Genomic DNA, 15,235 nt, shown 5'->3' with positions numbered 1-15,235 from the left:
CCACAACGCCTGGCCATTTTTTTTGGTTGTAGCCATCATTGTTGTTTGGCGCGCCCGGGCTGGGGATTTGAACCCACCACCTTAGGTGTATGTGGCTGGCACCTTAGCTGCTTGAGCCACAGGTGCCGAGCCCATTTTCCTACTTTTAAAGTAACGTTGGTAACAGAACTCACTGCAACAACTGTTTTGTAGATTAAAGTACATATGCTATACATCTTAACCATAAACGAATCAATAGTCAACATTTTTGTCACACCTTGGTTATAAGAAGGCTTGTACTTTTAAATACTATAAATCTTTTATTTTAATGTGAATTGCAGATAACATAGACTTCTAACTTAGTTTTTATCTAGTGTTCCTCATACTATTAATTTCTGAAAGGCTCTAAAATTTCCATTCAATACATTATGAGTTATTAGGACTAACTAGATGTTTATAAAAAAATATTATAATATTATATAAAAACAAATGACAGGCGATGTAATGCGCTTCTCTTATTTTTTTCAATGATCTAACACACGGACATGCTCACTGGTAACACCACTACAAAGAGAGGTGGGGCCAGGGATCCACAGAAGTTTTAGGCAAAACAATTTACAACTTAGAGAAAACATGGGTCAAATATACAGAGCAGACGACTATCTCTCCGACCTCAGTAACACCTGCTAAAAAGTTCTACCACACTGGCTCGGCGCCTGTGGCTCAAGTGGCTAAGGCACCAGGCACATACAGCTAAGGTGGCGGGTTTGAATCCAGCCCGAGCCCACCAAACAACAATGATGGCTGCAACAACAACAACAAAATAGCCAGGTGTTGTGGAGGGCACCTGTGGTCCCAGTAACTTGGGAGACTGAGGCAGAAGAATCGCTTGAGCCCAGGAGTTGGAAGTTGCTGTGAGCTGTGATGCAACAGCACTCTACCCAGGAGGACAGCTTGAGGCTCTGTCTCAGAAAAAAAAAAAAAAGTTCTACCACACTGATGAGCGTGTAGCAGGGAACACAGCCAGCACAAGTGCCTGCAGATCCAGGAAACCAGTGAGCACGCTCAAAGGATTGAACCCGAAAAATGGCCAGCCTGTTCATCACATGTAGGTGACTGTTCTCCGTTTCACATCATTCTTCTATTAACAAAATAGGAAAATATACACAGATGTTTTATTCATACATACGTTCGTGTATAAATGCACACAGATGTAAAAAACCAACTGCCAACTTGCATTAGAATAAAAAAAATTCAAGGAAAAAACATTTGAATTTTTAATTAGAAAATCAGTGATTATGTCATCTATGTATTAACAGAAATTTATTTACTTAGATTACATCCTAACATTTTTTTATTATAAAATTCAACTCTGAAATTATAAAAATAAATTTTCCAACTTTCTCACCTTAAAATACTGTTTTACTTTTTCTTTCAAAAAGTCTGGATTTTCCTTTAGGCACTGCCTGAATTTAACCAACTGGTCTCCCAATTTGAGGAGTTCCACGGGGTCCCCGTCGTGATTCCAGCAGGAAGCCACATACTGGAGGAGAAGGTTACGGTCACCGCGGGCTGCGCCACAGCCGCCTGCCACCCAGGAAACCTCTAAAGGCCCCTTTACTAAGATCCTAGCTTCTGTATTTAAAAACACCGCAGGTGATTGACTACAATAATAATTAAATCATTGTTTAGTTGGATAAAATAAACCCATTAAAACCCCGCTTTGTCCTAACAAAATAAAAAGGAGTTTTAATTATTTTTAGAAGATGCAATTACCAACAAATTACCAGTCATAAATCCCTCCCCACTCAAAGTATACTGTGTGAATCTGTTTCAAACAGAGGAATAAAATACCAAAAAGCCAATTAAGAAAGCTGATAAAAGACAGAGTAAGTCATGAAACTGAATCAGTAAATTATATCTGATGCAAAACACTAACTCTTAAGGTTCAGATGAAAAGTGTCATCAGTATAAATCTGCATTTTCAACGCTGTTGAGAACCATTAAGTGCAGGTTACGAAAACAAAACCCAACCAACAGCACCGTGCTGAGAAACCACACACCGAGGTCAGGGTCAGCCCAAAGCTGGTGGACTGATGCTTCATCTGTATCTCCAGTTTATGAAGTAAAGCTTCGATCCGATCATCTTCAAACCCTTTCCTGTAGAACAGAGTTAGGAGCTAAGACACGGAAAGGAGAACAGCTTTGGAAGGCAGCAGAGACAGATGACACTGAAGACGCACACATGTGCACCAGGCAGGGCCGAGTGCTGGCAAAGCCCCACCCACCTGACGGCGAAGCCCCACCCACCTGACGGCGAAGCCCCACCCACCTGACGCGCAGCAGGACAGATGGGGACAGGGAATCACTAAACAAGCCGACTTACTGGGCTGCCTCGTCCAGTGTCCTGTCTATCAGGACTCTGACCGTCTCAATGTCCTTCTCCGCAATGCCCTGGAGGCCAACACTGAAGTAGGCCTCTCTCGTGTAGCCGTTGTATCTGGAACACAGAAACAGATGATGGGAGGATCCCCGTGTGCTCAGCACCAGCACCTTAACGGGCTGTGCGTGAGGCCGGGACGGAGAACTTTCAGCCCCCGACTGCCACTGAGCCACTGAAGCCATGTTCTCAGATAGGCTGGTCACACTACACTTGTGTCCCTTTAATATTTCTAATACTCAGTAGACTGTAAACACTTGAGTCACAGCAAAATTAATCTAAAAGTAGAGAACTGATGAATAACAAAAATCTTAAAACTTATAAGAGCATTTAATGACCTTTTAAAACAAGTAGCAGTTAAGACATTCTGAGAACTTGGCACAATTGTCCTTGTTTTCACTTTTTTTGGCCAAAAATTTCTCTCAGGAACAAAATAGCTTGCACAGGACCGTGACACAGCACAGTCCACAGAGCCCTGTCCAGGACTGTCCCCCCAGCACTGAGGATGTTCAACCTCTACTCCACAATTTAACAACCCCAAGTGTCCTAGACACCATCATTCAGGGTCCGGAAAGGGGGTGCAAAATCACAGGCATCTGGTCCCCCCTAAGAGCAGCACTTACCCAGCGTCAGGAGAAAAGTCTGTGCCGAGCCCAGATTCAATCAAAGCTTTGTAGAAGGGAGAATTGGGCCCAGAAATCAGGAGTGAAGAGAGAAGGCTCAAGGTGAAGGCCTCGAATGTGTCAGTGATACTTCATTGGAGCCGACAGGGAGGTGAGGAGGAGAACAGAGGGAACACGGTTGGCCCCTGTGTGTTCCTACAGTCACCTAAACTCATCATTAGATAACTTTCATCTCCATACAAGTACAAGTTCTGCTAAAAAGTCTTGCATTTCACATTTATTTTCATAATCATATGGGCAAAAGAGAACCTTTTCACATGCTGGACTGTGTTGGGGTCCCCAAATAAATTCAGCTGCATATCAAATGCTTATCACATGACAGTGGGTCATGTACTTTCACAGACACTACTTCAGTGGTAGCTACGACACCAGCCCTCTACAGGGAGGTGACAGGTGACGGTCACCACGGCACAGACCAGGCTGGCAGGGCAGAGCAACTTCGAGGCAAGTTCTAGTACCACAAAGTTTTACACATGGTGCATTCTTCCCAAGGCAAGTGTTCACAGCACCACTGTCACACTCAAAGGGAACCATGACCCCAAAACACACAGCTGCTGCCCCGTGGCAGCCACTCTGTCCTCTGCAGGAAGAAAGCTTTAAAATGCAGTCAGCATGTAAATTACTTATTTTCCTGATAGATACTGCAGATGATTTTCAGATGTCATGAAACACCCTGACACTGGGTTCTCAGACCCTGCGTCACTCTGAGTCCTACCTGTGTGGTGATTTACACCTGACTGCAGAACTCACCTCCTGCCGTTCTAGCCTGGACACTTTCCCCTGCTGTCCGGCCCATCTGAGCCTGATCTGCACATACTTACTCTGGTAAGAGGTAGCTGACGCTGACCGTCGTCTGCTTAGAGGGGTCTGCCGCAAACGCGTCCGGGCCACAAGTTATCTGGAATTCCCTCTGCAAAATGACATGACGCTTGACGCAGATGCAGACTCAGAAAGGTTTCAACTACTGTAGACTGTCAGGACTTACAGGCTTTTCACTAAGTTAACTTGCTTCTAAAGCAAAGAGCCATTCTCTAGGCTGAAAAGCTCTCCCAGACTCTGAGCAGTGACTTAAAGCCCCACTCCCAGCACACCAGGTGGCCCATCCGCAGGGGAGGGACCCGGGGACTCACGGGGCTGTCCCACGGCCTCTGGGCAGGCACTGTGGTGCTGGGCTCGATTTTCCGGAACTTGCTCAGTGCTTCCTCATGAATTTGTTTCAGATGCTGCTCTAATGGGAAATTTCCATAAGTGAAGAACCTAAAATTTCAGAGAATATGTTAGTGTATTTTAGTGTAAAAGGTTAGAAATTGACAGTGAGGGCTTTTTGCATGAAATGAAGGAAATACAGGACACAGTAATCTCCCTCATCTGAGGTTTCACTTTCCAAGGTTTCGGCTCCCCATGGTTACCCAGGTCCCACTAGCTTGAGAGCCTGTGAGGAGAGCATTCCTCTAAGGTCCCCTCCAGCACAGCGTGACAGCTGTCCCCTGTTGCGTTACCCCCTGCTGCTGGACCCTCACCGTGCCTGCTTTGCCAAGCCACACTGGATCGGAGCTGTGCAGGTACAGGAGGCAGTGTACCTGGGCCTCAGCCCCACCTGCAGACGCCTGAGTCCACGGGGGCTAAGGGAGGCCTAGGCGGAGCAGCCGAAGCTGCAAACAACCTGTTTCCACCCTGGTGCCAACATCAAAGGGGGGTGTGTTGTGTTTTCACTTAGTTTAACTGTAAACACCATAGAGAAGCCATTGCCCTTTCAACTGTATAGGTGGTTCAAACAAAACACAAATTGTACAGAGCTAGTCAATGAAATGCAAACCCTTTAAATCCATCATAAAGGCATTACAGACAGCAAGTGAGTTATCTGTTAAAAGCCTCCACGACCCCAGCTAGAGCAGCGCGATAACCCAACTGACAAAGCACTTCATACAAGTCAAGTTAAGGCTACAAATTTTAGGTTATGCACGTTTTAAACTAACACATTTATTCAGCCAGAGGAGAAGGTTACAATGGCAGGCTTGGTCTCTATCTTACTGTGTCATCTGAGTATGGTGAGTTACTATTTGGGAACTAGAGTCTGAAAGATCCTTTATAAACTTACACTCAGGAGTTTAGATACCTACTTTAGCACTGGGTTTGGACAATCCACTGGCAAGTGGTGGCCCTAACATCCAGGCTCTGGGCTCTCCACGCCTTCCTCATCTGTCAGAGGTCACAGAGCCCAGGGGGACTGGCCTGCGGCACCTCTGTGCAGGGATGGCCTGAGGGACCTGCCACTTCTGTCTTGGTGGCAGTAGCCGACAAAGAAACCGGCAGGTTGGGGCAAGCACGGGAGCTTTCATCCCCCAGAGGCTCCAGTAGAGCAGTGCTGGAGGACCTGTCAATCAAGGGAAAACTGGTGCCCATCCCTGATTGGTCCATTTTCAATCCTGCTCCTGATTGGGCCATTTTATGGACCAATCACAGCTAAGCTATTACACCTATATAAGGCCCTGAGCAGAGACCCTGGGGGCAGATCGTTGCAGACCTTCGAGGAAGATAGAGCAGAAGAATAAGACTTCAGCAGACCATTGCAGACCATCCAGAAGAAGAAGCGAAAGCTGTGGCACTTCTAGTGCTGATCCTGCTCTACAAAGAGGCTTGACCCTTTGCTGATCTCTGCCCTGCAAAGAGGCTTGGTCCTTTGTAAGAGCTGTAGCACTTCCGCTGCTGATCCTGCCTTACAAAGAGGCTCGGTCCTTTGTAAGAGCTGTAGCACATCTATCCTGCTCTACAAAGAGGCTTGGTCCTTTGTAAGAGCTGTAGCACATCTATCCTGCTCTACAAAGAGGCTTGGCTCTTTGTAAGAGTTGTTTTCATAAGAGTTGTAACACTTGCATCCTGCCCTGCAAGGAGATGTGGTTCTTTGAGCTGTAAATAAAACCTCACTGTTCATTCTATGGTCCGTCAATTCATTCATTGAATTGTCAAGACCAAGAGCCTGGAAATCCAGTGTTAAAAATCCAGTATCAATAGGGCACAGAAGCCAAAGTTACTGAAGAGCAAAACCAAACTGTCAGGAAGGAAGTCCCACAGGCCACAGCTGGGGCCACGTGACCATAAAGATCACAAACAGGGCCCACGTGACCACAGGCCACGTGTGGGTGCTCTGGGCTGACAAGACATGACATGTGGGCCTCACTTGGATCAGAGATTTTGGGGACACTGGAAAATTTGACTATGAAATAAGAAATAGGGAGTCTTAAGAAAATATGCTTTATTCCATTAAGTGTGACTATGATGTGATATTATGTAAAAAAAGCCTCATGTTTTAGTATAACAAATTCAAATGTCAGGGTAAATGATTATGATGACATCTGTAATTTACTTCAAAAATACCTCAGCAAGAATATCCATGTGATTAGGTATTGCGGGGTCACATGAACTCATCTTGCAAATGTGATCTGACATCAGGATTTATTCGTAACTGTAAGTGTTTTATTAGTAGTGATATGAGAAACCAGAACTGCATCAAGAAGTATGTAAGGTTTATAAATGCAGGCTCTGTTTAACAACACCTACGTGACCAGGGCAGGGCTCTGTCCTCCACCCGCTGCCATTCTATACGGCTCAGCCCCCCACACATCCGCATTCTACTCATCACAAAACTGGGACCTGGAGGTGAGGAGGTGGGGCCGGGATTCCCCTCCAGGGTGACTCCGAGGGCTGTGTTTGCAGAGAGCACACTATAGTTAGCCAGTTACCACTGCAGATGTTTAAAATGAGTGTTCAAGTCAGTCAGATGGAGGAATGAGGCATCCAGTCCTATCTACACTTATGTATGTCTTAAGCAAACATTTCTTTGCTAAAGGTGAAAACTGCTAAGTCAACTTAGTGTAAGAATGCAAATAAGCCAACTCCTGAAAATCCACCATTCAACAGTCAAAACACAGTGCTACCTGGCGTTACTCGGGTGGTAGTGAGTAGCGTGGAACCGTCTAAGCTGCTCCCACGTGAGCTCCGGGATGCACAGCGGGTCCCCGCCTGACACCACAGAGTATGTGTGGTCGGGAAGGAGTCTGTTTTGAAGGTGCTGTGAGAATATTCTCTCGTTGTCTGTCTTGAAATTGAAAGAAAATAAGTGAATACACACATCATTACAGCACATCAAAGCAGTCACACTGGAGCATAAACCTATAAGGCCTTGCAAAGGGAACCATTCTAATGATAAACAAGGAAGCAAGGACCCCAGGCAGGTGTTGTTGAACAGGGTATTCAATTGATTCACGACCTGCACATGGCACCCAAGGCTTGGCTCTCTTAGAAGAGCAGGAAAACATACTTTTTGACACGTATTGGGTGAGCAATCTCCCACAGCTGGGCAGGAGAAGGGCCTGGTGCAGCTGGACGGACAGAAGGTGTCCTTCTGCCACAGCTGCAGGGCAGGTGGGGAGTCACACAACTCAGTCTGAAGACAAGGCCATGGAGAAAAGCACTGAAATTAAGTGTAAAAGGATAAGAAATAGCTCTCCACTAAAATGGGCCACAGGACGCAGGGACCAGAGCTGTGTGTACAGGTCACCCGACACTGCGGAGACTCTGGACAGACCGGCCAGGTCCTCAGAGTCATAAGGGGACATGAGGCACTGGCCTGGGCAGTCCTCATAGAAAAGAACCATGGTCTCAAGACCCTCTCTACTCCTCCCAAGTTCATGAGGCTCCGGAACAGCTTCTGACTGTGTGGGGTCTTATGATTCTGTGGGGTCTTATGATTCTGTGGGTATCTGCAAGTGTGTGTGTTCATACATTAAAACCAAGGCACTTTAAAAATAGTTACTTACTCATTAGTTAACTCAACCCATGATTACACACTACTGTAAATATTTTCTGAACAATACTTTTCATAACAAAATACAAAAAGTTACTGGGAAGAGTGGCACTGTTTTACGTTTTTTCCACAAACTTCTCTAGAGTCTGGCTGAACAAAGGAGCTGGACCCCTGCCTGCTTCTCCCAGCATGCCACACCTCCCCCAGCCTGCCCCAGCGCCCCAGGGAAAGCCCAGTGCACACTCAGGAGTGGGGGCGACCAGCATGAAGATAGGTTTATCTCGAAGGCCTGCTGTGACCACCACCCAAACCCACATATCCCCGGAACTGCTGGTCAGAGGGGGACTGCTGTCCTGGGCGTCTGCTCGTGGTCTGAGCTCAGCCAACTCAAAAAGTTACTTCCTAAGATGTGAGCATTAAATAACTGAAGGTCAACTACCTTCCAAATGTAACCGTATTTCAACGTTTTACACAGGTAAGGAAGAAAACTTACAAATGCTCCCTTCATCTCATTAAAGACAACTCCTTTAAAGATCAAGGGCGTCTGCGGGTCACTCGGGTCCTCGTGTTCTAATCTCCATCCTTCCTGCCTGAATAATGACAAACAATTATACGAGGATACCAATTCTCGTACTGAGGTCTGAATCAACTAGTTAATCTTTACATACCAGAAATCCAACTCCCGCAAGCATGGGAAAAAGGTTGCATCCAGATACACAGAGAGGAGATTCTGAAAATCCTTGGGGTTTTGTGTGGAAAATGGATACAGAGTATAGTCACTAGCTGGGCAAAAACGAAAAACAAAGTTTTAAATACAACTGGTTCCTACAAAATCATTTACCTCTAAGCCTCACTTCCCGTGACCACGAGTGTAACTGCCCACAGCAGGAAGGCAGAGATCTGGGCCCTGGACCTGCACCTGAGCTGGCCTGGCCACCACCCTGAGTCCCACCTTTCCCAAACCAAGTCAGGGTCTGCACTTGACAGGTGCCTGTGCTAATTCCTTGGTGACATCTATACAGCCCAGGTTCCCTGAGATTGTCACGTGGTCAGAAGACAAGCTCATCCTGCACTGATCAAATCTGCTGTTTGAGTCTCCTCCTGACAGAACGCCGAGCTCCTGCCACCAGCCTGCCCCTCTCCTCACTTACTAAAAGTAAAGCTCGCACAACATCGACATTCAGGATACTGCTACGGAGGCCCAATGCTGTAGCAATATTCCCAAAAGAAAATTGTTTTGAACCTTTCTAGAAAAAACTCAAACATCTTTTTCCTAAAACTTCACTTTTTGTAATCCAAGATGTGATTTTCGTAAAGGATCAGACTTCTATTACCTTCAATGAGAGATTGGTGACAATTAACCGCCAACTACCCCCTTCTCCTCAGAAACTAACTGAACTCCAGTAACTGTGCCTGGCAGACCCAACAGGGACTTGGGAGAGGACGGCGTACCTGTGAAGGCGTTCATAAAAGTGGATAATGACCGGTTTAACATTTTGAAGAAAGGGTCTCGACATGGGTACTTCTGAGAGCCACAGAGGACTGTATGCTCAAGAATATGGGGGACGCCGGTGTTGTCCATGGGGGTCGTGCGGAACTGCACACTGATGGCAGAGGAGAAAAGACACAAAGGGGGGTAAAGCTCGTACTGCCCAGTATGGTGCCCTGGCACGCACTGCCCCAGGTGACAAGAAATAAGTGCTTAACATCACAATCTTTCAACAAAGTGTTTTCTAACTAAAATGTATGAAATCACTAACTCAGACTATAAAATGTTACTGTATTTAGATGAAGACATAAACTCAAGCAGTCTTCTCAGGGTGCTGCCAGTAACAGTGTATTAGTGAGGGGTCGGTAAGCTGCCTCGCGTATGGTGGATGTTCTGAATGCAAACATCCCAGTGCCCTGCAGCGCCCCCACCTGCACAGGTGTGAGACCACAGCCCTGCAGCACCACCACGGTCACCACCATGGTCCTGCAGCGCCCCCACCTGCACAGGTGTGAGACCACAGCCCTGCAGCACCCCCACCTGCACAGGTGTGAGACAACCTGTGCGCTCCTCCCCAAACAGGTCCTGAGACCACAACCCTGCAGAGAACCCACCTGAATAGGTTGTTTGAGTCCTCTCTTGCCAGGTGTAAGTATCTTGCTCCTGTGTCATCATGGCTGAGCTTCACTGCGGTGAGGAACAGCTCAGGAACAGATGTCACCTGGGTCAGGAATGGCAATGTGAGAGCTGACCCTGCCAGAATGGCATTCAATGGGTCACCTTAACACACTGAGAGAACTGGCTGTCCTGTTGCCAGGAAGCCAGCAGGTCAGACCTGAAAGAGACGGAACTGCCTTGTTCAAGTCTCTCCCCTACAAAGGGGGAAAGGCTGCTGGGAATGTGCACGTTGTCCTGAGTGCTCTGTCTGCTGGGCCTTGTCTGGAGACATCACAGGAAGGTATGCGCATCCCCACTGGCAGGTGGGACTGAGGGTAGACTGATGGGATAAGTGACACATAATCCAGATGCAGCTTCTCCCTGGCACCTATCCTCTCTGTGAGGCAGCACTGTGCCCACCTGCACGGCTGGGCCTGCACAGCCCCGCTTTCCCCAGAATGCACCCCTCGTCCTGCACAGCACCACACTGCCCGTCCCGCACAGCACTGCTGCACCCACACTGCACCACTCATCCCGCACAGCACCGCTGCACCCACACTGCACCACTCATCCCGCACAGCACCGCTGCACCCACACTGCCCGTCCCACACAGCACCGCTGCACCCACACTGCACCACTCGTCCTATACAGCACCGCTGCACCCACACTGCACCACTCATCCCGCACAGCACCGCTGCACCCACACTGCACCACTCATCCCGCACAGCATGGCTCAGCCCTCACAGCACTGCTCGGCTGAATGCCTGCTGCTTCTGCTCCTCCTGGCTTTCCACTGTTACCTCCTTCAGCGCTTAGAACAGCCTGCAGGGAGGAAGAGACTAGAATGGGCGAGCCTGTGGCATCAGAAGGATGCTCCCAGGATTAACCCTCACCCTCTCTCACTTAGGATGAGCAATCAAGTCGTGTACTTGGGCCAGGAGGGTAAAAACATCCCAATGAAAATAAACAAATCCTCACTTCCAGGGTGAGGGACTATCTCTTTCCCTACAAGTCCCCAATTAAGGGTCCACAGTCCTTAGCGTTCAAGAAACTGTCTTGTCCTCTCCCCCATCAGGCCACCTTCTTTCCTTGAGCTACACACTGTGTCGCTCTGCTGACATCCCTCATTGCCCGTTCTTCATCTCGGGCCCCTGAACATCACCTGCCTATCCCCAGCAAAACCAAGACCTCGGGTCTTGTTAGCCCAATCTAGGACCCTCGTCACACAAACGACATGCATACAGTGGTCTGCTAACAACTGCATAACAGACAGCTGTTAAATTACTTAAGGGTTACAAGTGCTTCATAATAAAGGATCAGTGTATTTAAAATCAGCAGATACAGTGAAATGTCTGCTAATACGAGAAACAGCTTGCATAGTAACTACTTCTCAAACAAGAACCACGGTTTATCTATCACAAAGTAAGTTTCCATATAATTTAAAAATAAAGGAAAAGGATCCACCCCTTCAAAATGGCCCTTTAGCAGTAATGTGTGTTGTAAGTCCAAACTTCTTCACATGGCTCTCAAGGGACTCTGCGAATGCTCTGAATGCCTTCATGGCTCACCGTGCCCGGACCTTGCCTGAACATCCCCATGGTCCTGCTGAGGGACAGATGGCCTTCTTTCTCAATGCCACCACCTCCACAAACCCCTCCTCTCCACCTTGGCATTTCTGAGATGTTCACTGAGCCAGGCCTTGACTTTCGGCTGCTGTGAGTGTTTGCGGTTCGTAAGCTGTGTGTCTCTGTGTATTACAGCATCAAGGCAGCACAAAGCCAACAGCCACCCACAGGCTTCAAGTATATATTCTTTGATTATTCTATTAAATAAAAAAGCAGTGTGAAAGGTTTATGCAATAAACAGCAAGAAGCAAATGAATATACTTTAACATAAACCGAAGCAAACATAAGCCCATGATCTCTTTCTTGCCTGTAACTCTGAAATCCAAATAGCTCAGAAAAGAAAGTTTCTGTTAAGTTTATAGCAAACTATTCAAATAGCAAACTATTGGCAAAACCCAACAGAACAGACACAGGGCACAGAGTCCTTGCAAATTTCGGAGTAAATTGCCAGGGGTGGCTGCAGTAACATGAGTGTGTTAGGTGACAAAGACCCTGCCCAGACTGAGCAGATGTCAGGCCTCGAGGGGCTCAGGGAAGAGACTGAGGATCACTCCATCTGCAAGCTCTGCCCCACTGAGCAGCCACCACCAACCAGGTGCCGTGCCAGGCCTGGGGACATGGACCAAAAACCCCAGTGTGGACTCTGACAGACCTCTGGAGCCAACAGAAGTCCTATCTGTGACACACGCCAACTCTTAAAGAGCTGATGGACCCTACCTGGTTTATGGTGAACCCGTGGATCTTCTCCCCCACTTTATACTGCAGGGCCCTCTCACAAGCCAGGTGACCACTCCGTCTCCACACCTCATGGTGTGTCCTGCGGTATGTAAGAGAAGTCATCAAAGTCAAATGATTTGCAGGAAATGACTTGGCAAACATAACTCAGAACATAACGACAAGGTAGTAAAGTTTATTAACTAGAGAAAAATTAAATCTTACATCTTCCCAAATACTGCACATTCTAGAAAATTAATGTCTAGCAAAATTCTTTTCATGTTAACAATCTTTTATCTCAACTCAGCAGGAGCTGCATAATATCAATTAAATGTTGAAAACCTTTTATTTGTACATGTCCATTAATAATTATAACACAAATTTCCCTTCTCATGTCACAATGGCCTCTTTCCATCACAGCATCCTCAACCAATACTTCCTCACGGATTAAGCAAACTCTGGAGTTGTGGGACAGAGAAATGTAAGAAATTATTTATCACCAACAACAATATTATGAAGACTTTGAGGGGCAATAGTAAGGCTTCCCCCATATACCTTCTGGTAACATCCTACATATCAAATTAAAGTTTCTGCCGCCAAATTCAAAGTCTCCATAGGGGTCATTCAGGGAGTCCCAGCAACCGACACCCCGTGTTTCCTCATCTGCGGTAACAGTAACCAAAACTGCACCATAAATCAAGGAAGGATTGGAGGATTAGCGTGACAACTAAACGTTTTTTGCCTTCTTTTCCCCCATATTCAATTCCAGGAGGCGACCATTTTACTGAGAACACAGCAGACTCAGAGCATGGCCCGCGGGAGCCCCATCTCCTAAGGACTCTGCCTCATAACAACAATAAAATGCGAGCAAACTTATTAACGCCGACCACAAACCGCCACTTACTTTTATTACACGCGTTAAAACCCACAGCAGTGACTCACCCGGGACCACCCACCCAGGGAAGCGCCGAGCCCGGGGTGGAGGGCCTGGCTCCGGCCGCCCCGGTCCGGACAGGTGCCCCTCCGCGCGCCTCCCCGGGGCCAGAAGGTCCCCATTCGGGCCCGCGCGGCCCCCGCTGGGCGCCAGACCTCAGGATGCGGGGCTGCACCCCTGGAGGCGGGCACCGGGAGACCTTGACGCCTCCGGCCGGCCCCGCCCGGGCCCCGCGCCCGCCCGCAACGCCTCACCTGCGTCGCAGGCTCCGCAGCGCGCCCAGCGTCCCCAGCCCACCGCAGCGCCACATGTCTGTGACCCGCGCGGGGCTGGAGCCGGGACAATATTTAACCCGACGCAGGCGCGGGGCGGGGCGCACCGCCCGCCACTCCCATTGGTCAGCACTTGGTCCGCGCCAAGGACGACGTGCTCCCGATAGGCTGGAAAGGAAAAGGGCGGGCCCCCGCTGCGTCGGGGCGGGCCTGGAGGGCCAGGGGCGGTTCCGAGGGCGGGCGGAAGGGGCGGGACTGGCCCGCGGAGCGGGGCGGGGCTCTGGGGGGGCGGGGCTTCTGGATAAAATAGGCGGGGCGCAGCGGGCGCCGGACGTGGACAGATGACGGGCGGGACACAGGGGGCGGGGCTGTGAGGGTGTGGGCGTGCCCTGGGGCGGGGCTATGCGGGTGTAGACGTGCCCTGGGGCGGGGCTGTGCAGGTGCGGGCGGGGCTGTGCCCGTGAGTGGCGGGGGCGCCAGCTGCCAGGCCGGGTGACCCTGATGCTCCTCTCTGGCGTGGCGTGGGCGCCTGCACCTGCTGTCTGTGACGTGTAGCCCCTCAGCAGAGCTCAGTGGGCGCGCAGCCGGTCCCGCCCGCTGCCTGAGCCTGGAGGCTGGGAGGCTTTGTGGATAAAGCGTAGTACGAGGGACCCCGCAAAGAAATTCCCCAGTGCGGATTGTCCGCCGCTTCTCCCCCGTTCTCCTGCATTACGCTCCTAGAAGACCACCCCTATGTGTCTGAGGTCGCCAGAATGTCCCGCCCTCCCGCCCCCGGAAACGCAGGGAGAAGCTTCCAGAGGCCAGGGCAGTTGTCAGTGACCACGCGGGGCAGTGGTGCCTGGACTGGAGGAAGGCGGAGTCCGGCTCTGACCTGGTCCCTCAGACCTCCGCTTCCTCGTGTCCCACTAATACAAACGGACTCACAGCTCCCTCCGCCTTGCTCGCTCTCTGGAGAGAGGACGCTGAGTAGACAGCTGCAGTCTGCTGCAACGTGAACGGCTCTGGCAGCAATTCGGAGGATGATACGGTGACAAAGCACCACCAGATATCTGCCCCCAACTGTCCTACTGCGGTTGCGTTGCCCCTCGCCGAGCGCCCGCTCAGCCATGAACCCAAACACCCTGAGCAGGTGGGAATGAGAGGCTCTGATACAGACGCGGCGCTGTGACTGAGTCATCAAAACACCCCTGTGATCTTGGGGGACACAGCTGGGTGTCGTTAACCTCGCTGCGAGTGTGGGAAACTGAGGCCCTGGTGGGTGGTGGTGTTCGTGTGGCTTTGAAGAGTAGGTGCTGTGTAAATCCAGTAATTGCCGCTTCCTCCTGTGTCCACAGGGTACAATCTTGCTGATGCAGAAACTCGACCTACGCACACACAACAGCCATGTACAAATAATTATTTTGAGTAGTGTCCAATCTAATTGACCAGCACCTGCATCTCAGACTCCCAGCCTCCAGAATGAGACGTTTCTGTGTGGTCCACATTCTGTATGGAGGCTATACGTTTCTGCCCTTCTGAGCCCCCAGTCTGGGTATTTCTGTTAGGGCAGCTCTGGCAAAAAATCCAGGGAAGTCAAAATTTTTCTAACTCCAAAAGAAAAATATGAATGTGATTTAACCAAATATGGTGCTCTCCAGG

The 15,235-nt window shown here is 49.2% G+C and overlaps 1 protein-coding gene across 2 annotated transcripts in view; it reads right to left on the bottom strand.

Moving 5' to 3' along the window:
* Positions 1-13,634, bottom strand: part of PITRM1 (pitrilysin metallopeptidase 1) — a 30,056-nt gene extending 16,422 nt beyond the window's left edge. The window contains exons 1-13 of one of the 2 annotated variants that reach the window (XM_012803313.2): positions 13,580-13,634; positions 12,395-12,494; positions 10,010-10,116; positions 9,359-9,510; positions 8,575-8,689; positions 8,400-8,496; positions 7,038-7,198; positions 4,233-4,359; positions 3,924-4,012; positions 3,043-3,171; positions 2,366-2,479; positions 2,043-2,139; positions 1,388-1,522 (exon numbers count right to left, since the gene is read on the bottom strand). In XM_012803313.2, coding sequence (XP_012658767.2) covers positions 1,388-1,522; positions 2,043-2,139; positions 2,366-2,479; positions 3,043-3,171; positions 3,924-4,012; positions 4,233-4,359; positions 7,038-7,198; positions 8,400-8,496; positions 8,575-8,689; positions 9,359-9,488 — 1,194 coding nt within the window. In that variant the 5' untranslated portion in view covers positions 9,489-9,510; positions 10,010-10,116; positions 12,395-12,494; positions 13,580-13,634. Of the gene's footprint in view, positions 1-1,387; positions 1,523-2,042; positions 2,140-2,365; positions 2,480-3,042; positions 3,172-3,923; positions 4,013-4,232; positions 4,360-7,037; positions 7,199-8,399; positions 8,497-8,574; positions 8,690-9,358; positions 9,511-10,009; positions 10,117-12,394; positions 12,495-13,579 lie in introns of those variants that run through there. The other variant, XM_023511331.1, reaches the window with a different exon arrangement.
* Between the last annotated feature and the right edge of the window lie 1,601 nt (positions 13,635-15,235).

The sequence above is a fragment of the Otolemur garnettii genome, unplaced genomic scaffold, assembly GCF_000181295.1.
Source record: "Otolemur garnettii isolate 467f Iridium unplaced genomic scaffold, OtoGar3 scaffold00019, whole genome shotgun sequence".
Taxonomy (NCBI): Eukaryota; Metazoa; Chordata; class Mammalia; order Primates; family Galagidae; genus Otolemur; species Otolemur garnettii.
Note: the sequence above shows the minus strand (reverse complement) of the source record. Positions and strands in the feature narration are given on the sequence as shown.